Source organism: Fundulus heteroclitus, chromosome 15, assembly GCF_011125445.2.
Source record: "Fundulus heteroclitus isolate FHET01 chromosome 15, MU-UCD_Fhet_4.1, whole genome shotgun sequence".
Lineage (NCBI taxonomy): Eukaryota > Metazoa > Chordata > Actinopteri > Cyprinodontiformes > Fundulidae > Fundulus > Fundulus heteroclitus.
This window is the reverse complement of record NC_046375.1, coordinates 10,657,931-10,666,621: the sequence shown is the minus strand read 5'-3', so window position 1 is coordinate 10,666,621 and position 8,691 is coordinate 10,657,931. Positions and strand designations below refer to the sequence as shown.

The 8,691-nt window shown below is 41.9% G+C and overlaps 1 protein-coding gene across 1 annotated transcript; it reads left to right on the top strand.

The window, feature by feature from the left end:
* Nucleotides 1-5,511: 5,511 nt before the first annotated feature.
* On the top strand, nucleotides 5,512-7,747 carry myct1a (myc target 1a). The gene is made up of 2 exons (XM_012867228.3): nucleotides 5,512-5,837; nucleotides 6,914-7,747. Exons 1-2 carry the CDS (start codon nucleotides 5,783-5,785, stop codon nucleotides 7,459-7,461), a joined length of 603 nt encoding a protein of 200 aa, XP_012722682.2. The 5' UTR covers nucleotides 5,512-5,782; the 3' UTR covers nucleotides 7,462-7,747.
* Nucleotides 7,748-8,691: the final 944 nt, after the last annotated feature.

Sequence of the window (8,691 nt, the reverse complement as noted above, 5' to 3'; positions counted from 1 at the left end):
CAGTTTTAGTGGCATTAGACCACTGCATGTGAGAAGGCTGCAAGTACCCAGTTCCCTGCACGCTTTCTCTCAGTCTGGTAGATTCAGTTTGATTATTTTCAGCTGGTACTGTTTGCTTTCACACCGCAAACGAACCAAGCTTTGACACTGCACCAAGAAGCAGAAGAAAAGATGTTCAGCCATGTGATCACATTTTAGCCATGTGATTGCAATGCTGTCTTTTTGGCAAGTGACAGACACACAAAATTCAACAATGGGCTCAGCATGAGCAGAGGACGAGGCAGAGGACCACGGGGGTCGTCACATTTTACACAAGGGGGGTGAGAGGGTTCCTTATGAGGTGGTGGCGCACAAGTAGGAGCACATACAGTTTCATTGACCAGATGTCATGCAGACGTCAAGCAAGTTATTTATATGATTTACTTCATTAGTATTATTGCCCAATTACTATTGTATTTACCCAGATCGGCCTGCGCTGTAGTCCGTTTCCTGTTTTTGGAGCGGCCTCCGGTCCTCTTGGCATTCCCATATGTATTTGAGCCACTCCACAGTTCAGTTTAACCGAACTGAGACAAAGTGTGAGCAGCAGACCCAAGATCTCTGTTTTTGGTCCGCGTCATAGTTTAATTGCGCATCCACACCTCCCTTAAGGAACCAAACTTTCTGAGCAAACAAACTCAGAATCTGAATCAGACTCTGATCGATTAAATCCCTGAACAAGACCCTTGACCCATGATTTCTCCCCATGTGCTGTAAAAGCTGCCCAATGCTCCCGAAGGGATTGGGTAAATACAAAAAAAATTACTGGAATGTACAACTGGAATAATGATTGCTGTCTTTGTTCTCAGGCTTGAAAGAGGGAAATGCTGGCTTTAAAGAGGAGTAACAGAAGCCAGTTTTGTGAAGAGAAACGGCCTTTTGTTAAACCGGGGTGGTGTAGCCTTGCCTGCAAGCTGAATTCTCGCCGTATTTGTGCGTTCAAAAAACACACGAGAATCCATCTTGTACTGCTTCCACTTCAGCCGTCTGTCTCCGAACCAAAAACGGTTCGGGCCAATCACATTGCAGTTTTTTGGTTTAAGGTGGGACATACCGCTGCAACGAAAGCAAGAGCGGTTGAGCCCACAGCCGGCCTAACATAAACACGGCAGCAGAGGAGAACGCACGCGTAGCTGCTGCTGCAATCACATCTGTTTGGTAAGAATCCATGATGCCTTCTTTGATAGTAGAACAGCAAGAAGTGCCTTGATTCGTTTAACTTCTTGTGCTGCCTCATAGCAGCTGCTGCTTACGTTTTAATTTGATACTGTGATTGGCTAAAACCAACCTCTGGTAGGCGGGCACTAGGTGTCGCTTCACACAATCATCTTGGAGTTCTGCTCCTTTCCCCAAAAGGATTTAATGGGAGATTGTTCATGATCAATCTGGCTGGCCAGATTAGGGTTGGTGCCCTCTGGGTCCAATAGCCCCCCTCTTACAACACCTGTTATTGCAAGCATGAATCAGCCCCCTGGGAACAATAAGCGGCCATTAGAGCACTAACAACGTTTGGTAGACTGATAGTCCTCTTGCATGTGAACAACCAGTTTTGATTGTCACAGTTAAACTATGATCCACTATGCAAAGGTACTGCTGATAAGGTCGAGTTTACCTACAATTTTACAGACTGAAGAAGTCACTTGGAGAAGAGATGAAAGGTTTCAACACAGACCTTCCCACATATTTTCTATTAAAGTTAGAAATGTCTTTCTGTTTAAACAGACTGTAATAAATGCACTGATAAAGGACTCGTGGTTAACATTTGCTATGGTTCTCTGTGATCATTTCTAACCAGAAACTTAGATCTCTGTTTTTGAGACTTTAAACTTGCAATCATCTTACTTTTAAAACTTGACTTTTCCAAACAAAAGCACTTAAAAACAGTTTCATTGAAAATTAACTGGCCCTTTTCCAAAACAATAATAAAAAAAAAAACTTCTGTGTGCTCTCAGTATCTGGAAAGCTTACAGATGAAGAAACTAAGCATCTGACAATTCATCCATTACAATTCTCCCCAACCTCCTAATTATAATCTGGTACAGAATTTGCAAACGCTGGAGTAATGATTAGAGACGCAGCAATCATGTTTTTACGGTCTAATCCTAATTTCTCGTTCTCTTCGACGTCTGACCTGCAGACAAATGCTGACAATAGCATCAAAAACATGCTGGAAGTTTCAGTTCATTAGAAAGTGAAGGGATCACAAGACCATTGCTCTTTCTCCTTACAGATTTCTTCCATCTGTGCTTTTGTCACACTTAATCGTTTCTAAACTAAATTTAAATATATGGCCAAAAACAAAAAAACGAGTAAATACAAAATGCAGCTCTCAGACGAGGAATGCATTTGAGTGATAGAGCAATCCAAACCAACCTGAAAAACTTAGTGCACCTAAACTTAAACTGATTGCACCACTCTTGACAGCAACAGCTGCCATTAAGCATTGGCAATAACTAGCATGAAAGTTAAATTGCTATGGGGGGATTTTGGCCCACTCCTCTTTTAAATCAGCTGCATTTAATCCTTTTTGGGAAAGAAAAGTCTGTATAAAACTATGATCTGAGGTCCAGACATCCACAAGGCTCAACATAAAAAAAATCCCTTTTTTTTAAATGTCAGATTTTATATTTTTGTACTATTGAACTACTGGGTTAGTTTCATAAGATATAACTGGACACAGACCTTCAAAGAACTTCCCTTGGTGAGAACTTTATCTATAAACACAATGTTGAAGTGTGTGCCTTTAAGTTCTTTATGGTCAGCAGTGGTTCGGATCTTTCACAGCGCTGCGTTCCCTTTGCTTTAATCTTTTATTTAACTCAAGAAAAAAATGCATAAGGGAAATTTCTTTTGAGCTTTCTTCAAATTGACAAGTTTCTACCTGCTAAGATTATTATGCCTTCAACATTTTATTAAAAGGCACATGATGTTTTTTCATTGTATGCTTCCAAAGGTTAAATTGCTGTATTTGAACAGAAGACACTCCCGTGGGTGTGTTTGAAAACAGTTAATACAATAGAAGGAGAATTGTGGACCTCCACATGTCTGGTCACTCCCAGGTGACTGAGAGTGGCACATTCTTCTGTTCAAACTATTATAAGCAAGTATAAACAGCCGTGGGAATGGTCAGCCATCACACTGTTCAGGAAGTAGACCGATTCTGCCCAGAGAGGTGTTTTGGTGTGAAAAGTTATTTGTAATCATGATCCACACAAAAGCAAAAGACATTGCTTATATAGCAAGACACAGAATATATAGCATCGTAAGGAAAACATTATGTGACTTTACTGTAGCAACATCTCAAGACATCAGCCGGAAAGTTAAAGCTGGGCTTTCCGAATGGTCAGCTGCCTTCCGCATACCACATAATTAAGTACAAACTGACTTTAGGACGACAAAGTCCCAGTTTAGGAGTGGCCCTCACAAAGCCCTGATCTCAGCCCCAATGACCATTTTTGAGCAGAGCTGAAAAGGTGCGTGCAACCAATGCGGCCAATAAACCCGACTCTAAGTCCTACCAGTTCTCAGGTCAGGAGGAATGGACTTGTGGAAAGATGACCAGCACATTTGTCCCAAATAAAGAGGTGTTTCTACTGACAAGTGTCAAACTCTATATTTAAAGGTTTAAAAAGAACACATGAAACTAAATTGCTCATTATTACATCATTTGGCTGTCAGAAATTATTTTCAGAATTGTAACCGGCCTATAGACCGGAAGGTTTGAGTCGGATTAGACATTTACTAGCCTCGTGAGACCATCCTGATCTCGCGAGCTTTCAAGGTTTCACTCGCAGATCAGTCTGGCTACTCTCCGTTAAAGAAAATTTGGAGCCGTTCACCAAACGAACGTCCAATCAGCGTTGGCTTTGAGGCGGGTTGAGGTGTGACGCAACAGGAAGCGCGACAGTTCAGTCTAAAGAACATGGCGGCTTCATCCGATGAAACTAGCGTTAGCGTGGCTATCGAGCAAGTTTTATCGGAATTACAGAGTATTTCTCTGCTGAGCTAACGAGCCTTTACCTGCAGCAGAAAGAGTAGCTTGGCTTGTGGTTGTGTTTTCGTCGTCGCTCTGTTACGAGCGACGACGAATCTGATTGGTTCATTTGGCCTGTCTATCACCAACATAGGCCAATCAGCTAACCAGTATTTTCGCCCCTTCCCAAAGTTACTTCAACGGAAGGTTTCCAGATGGATATGCGGAGCAAATCTATCTGGCGGAGTCAGGTAAGACATTTACATCTCTGACATGTAAATGTCTGGTTTCAACTAAAGGTGTCCAAGTGTAGAGCTCCTCCTACTGGACAGAGTGGGAATAAAAGAAACATTATCACTTCCAGAGACCGTTTGTTTCTTAGAAGAATAAACCCTCCGGAGGATACTTGATATCCTTTTACTATATAAAACAATTTTTATTATATAAAACCCAAAAATACATTGCATCCATGATCACAGCATAGACTGACAAACTCCTAGTTCATCTGTTTTAGCATACTAGCGTGCACCAAAGCCTCAGCGAGCTCCCTTACTGCGCTTCTACAAAAAACGGAAAGCCATAAAGCCCAAAGAATGTGTCCTCTGATTATAAACAGAACAGAAGCCTTCACTTTCTCTATCAAGGAAAACAATAACCATGCATACCAGTTCACACGGTGTTCCGGGGGTGGGGTGGGGGCTGCTTTTTATTTTGGACAGGTCTCACAGCTCAGCCAACAATTAACGGAAGTTCAAGCAACGGCCTTTCTTTCTCGCAGACGCACTCAGGTAGATTTAGGCCTTTTGGCTTCTTAAATAAATTCAGGCTGTAAATGTTCATACAACTTAAGAAAACACTCTACAAGCCACCGTAAAAGATGGTGATTGAGCCAATGGGCTGGCACGTAGCCTTATGATTGTATTTATCAGAGCATGCTTAGAACAACAGGGTTTGTTAAATAAGAAATAAAATAACTATTCTTGTAAATAAAGTAGTTGCAGTGCTTTTGTATCTTATCAAGCCGCGAATGTTTTCACTGGAGCTCATGACCATTTAATTCAGCCGCCGCTGCCCTGGCAGGCGCAGCGGAAAGACAAATGCTGGAATTTCTGCAGATATCCACATGCTGACAGGCTGTTAGGAATGCACCACCGCAGTTTCAAATTGCACCGCTACAACTCGACAATAAAAATCAAGAAAACAAAATCCCCAAAAAGAGGACGCTCAGAATGCAAAAAAAAAAAAATCAATCCAGGTCTCTATTGTAGAAGGATTAAAGTATTTATTAATTTCCTTTGATGAAAGCAGAATGACCGACTCCTTCCATTATGTTGTGATAACTCCCCCCCCCCCCCCATTAATCAACCTCAAGGAAGTGATGGGAGAGGAAGTGATTAGAGAAACACCCTGCCTCTCCACCTCCAGGATCTCTGTCCTGCTTAGATAAGCCACTCCTGTTGCTAATTTCAAGCAGAAAAGCAGGAAATGTGACAGTGTAGTTTTCCGCTTCCATAAACAAGATGACTGCCAGGGTTCGCCGCCGGGCCTGCGTGCCTTGAGGTACAGCCTCCCTCGGAAAGAGTCTCAGAGAAAGTGAGCGAAGCAGCGAAGAGAGAGAAAGTAGGAAAAACAGGAAAAGGGACAGGGCTGAAAAAGACAGGAAAACCCATCAGAGGAGAGGAAACCCTGACAAAGACATTACAGAGGAGAAGAGGGGGAACAGGAGTTTATAAGACCGACTGAACGGGGGGACCAGTCTCTTTTCTAGTAATGGCTGAAAACGACACAGATGTCAATCTGGACATTCTAAAGTCCTTTGATTTTGGTGAGTTTTCTAACTTTTCTCTCTCTTCATGGGCTGCATTTGATGTGGTTTCTCTGGTTGGCGCTTTTTTTTTTTTAACCCGAGGATCTCAAGCTTTAATCACTGCTAAAATGGGTACAATGTGTGTGCCTGGGTTCCTTGTGAATAACATACAAGGGAACCTTGTTCGCTTCCAAACAACACCAACTCCATTCTCATCACATTTGAAATGTTTCATTGTGTAGAATATAACTTTTCTTAAACTCTACTTGCAAATGACATTTGACTTGAGAGCCCCTTTTCTGTCCAAACATTAGAGGAAATATCCTAAATTTAAAGAAGGACCATGGAAAAGAAAAGCTAAAACAAATGGTATCCCATTGAAATGCATTGTTTTCTAAGGAGGTGTTTTGCTACGGATAATTCCTGGCAAAATCATTCACGCCGCTGAATGCTTTAACATTTTATCACATTACCACCTCAAATGCCAAAGTATTTTGCAGGAATTTAATAGGCCAACACAAAATAGTCCATGGTTGTGAAGAATAAATAAATATACAGTGTAACATGTTTTTTTATTCAGCTTAATTGAGGTAATTGAAGTGCTTTCAGCGCACTTGGCATGTAGGCAAAAAAGTTCGAGTTAGATCTTGTCTGACCAAAGCACCTGAGCATGGGAGCTCTGCTGCTCCTCCACAGTAACCATGGACTTTTTTGGCTGCTTATGTCCATCATGTCTCTGTATTTGTTTGTTTTTCACAGCTTTCTCTCTGGCCTGTCTAGGTGTATCCCTGATCTATCTGGCATCTTCCTCGGTCTTTTTTCACTTATCTTCTCTAAGGAACCTCTAATGCCTTCACAGAACAGCTGTATGAATGCTGAGCTTATACTATTAAAAAAGGTGTCCTTTCACTAATTTAGTGACTTCTGAAGACAATAGATTTTGCTGTAGTGTGTTAGCTTACAGGGGAATGGATACAAACACATATGCCACATTTTAAATTGCTATGAAAACCCTTATTCCTGATTTTTTTTTTCTGTTCTGCGTAGAAATGTGGTACACAAAATTAAAGTGTTTTTAACGTTTCTTTCCACAGCTCCTTTAATTGTAGCGTTCTGTGTAGCCATTGCTGTGGGCCTACTGCTGGGCGCCACGGTTTACGTGATCCTGACCTGGATGTCCCGACGCAAAGCCGGCTCGGCCAGCATCACCCGCCGCCCTCTGCGCCGCTCCCAGAACTCGTCCCGCGGTCGCCCCGGGTTCAACCGCAGCAGCAGCTACGAGCGGCGCAGCAACAACAGCTTGATAAGCGCCGCTTTCAGCTTCCACCGCCCGCCTTCCTCCCCAGATCAGCTGGACGCCGTGGGGCATAAATCCAGCTTCAGGGCCTCCACCTTCCATCCCCTCGTTCAGTGCAGCCAGATTGCGAGGGAGGCCGAGGAGGGGAGTCAGACCACGCTCCCCCGCACCCCGCCGCTGGCCACGTCGCCTGGAACGGCTCGGACCGCCGCGGAACCAGCCGCCAACCGCTCGAGACCAGAGTCGTTTTGGGGCAGCAACGGTCTGAGGGGTTTGGGAGTGACGCAGACCCCGCCTCCGGCGTATGAGAGCATCATCAGGGCTTATCAAGAAACGCGTACCTGAGAGGAGTGAAAACGGTTAGATGAAGTGAGCCCAAAACGGATTCATTTGAGTTTTTACCGACTTTGATGACGAGACGAACGGTGAAGCTCTAAAGACCTGATCAGCGCAACAGCGTTTTACAGCGACGACATTTCTATATCTTTTCATTTCTTTATTTATCTTTCAGTAACTCTGGAACAATATACACATGTGAAACTGGCTGTTTATGATGTAAAGAGAAGTTATTGTTGGTTAGCATTCAGATTTGCTATTTTAGGTTTCACCTAAAATCGTACAAACATTTAACATGAAACGATTCTATTGGGGGAAAAAATATGCACAGAGCTCAAACAGTGTGAAACTCTATGTAAAATTACACTTACATCAGGGATAAATTGATCTAATTGTTATTTGTACGCATATTTCTGATGCCCTTTTAGTTCTCACAGAGCCAGTCTCAGTGGATGTATTTGAAAGACAAATATTTGTGGGTCTGGGTTACCTCTCAGATTGACTGATTATAAATAATTATAATATGATTAAAGGCATACAGGGTGTCTGAGATTACAAACCGTGGAAAACACTACGCGTCACAGGTGGATATGCCAAAATTGTTTGTTTGTCCGGATACATGTGTGAGATTGATTGCAAACTTGTACAAGTTAAAACTGTTTTAAATATTGTGAGATTAGTACATCGACTGTATTAAAACATGAGATTTTTCACAGGAGGCATCCTTACTTTTGTGGAGTATCCAAGCAGCGTAAGTATTTGGCAAAAGAATTATAGAAGTGACACTGATTCAATGTAAAACTTTTGTCTTTTTATCTTTGAATAAAAGTAAAACATGGGAAATGTTGGAGCACATCAGATACATTACCTTTCATTCAATAATGAAAAAAAATAACAGATTTCTGTATAAAACTACTTTTATATTGAGGCATTAAATCAGCTTTGGCAGGTTTTATTAAAAATTCAAAGAAGGACCAAGAGTTTTCTTTTAACTTTTTTATGAAACCTTTTAAAATACAGTACTTCAAAATGGTTTAATATGAAAAGTAAAAGCCCGTAGCATGTGGAGTGTGGTAATTTGTTACCATATATGCAACATTTTGAAAACAATGATATAATTCCCTACCATACCCACCACGAACCCAACTATCTCAGACATGACACCAGAAGTAAAGCGCACAATCAATGTCTCTTTCTTCATTTCTGGTATATTTCAGTAACATCACCATTTACAGGCCT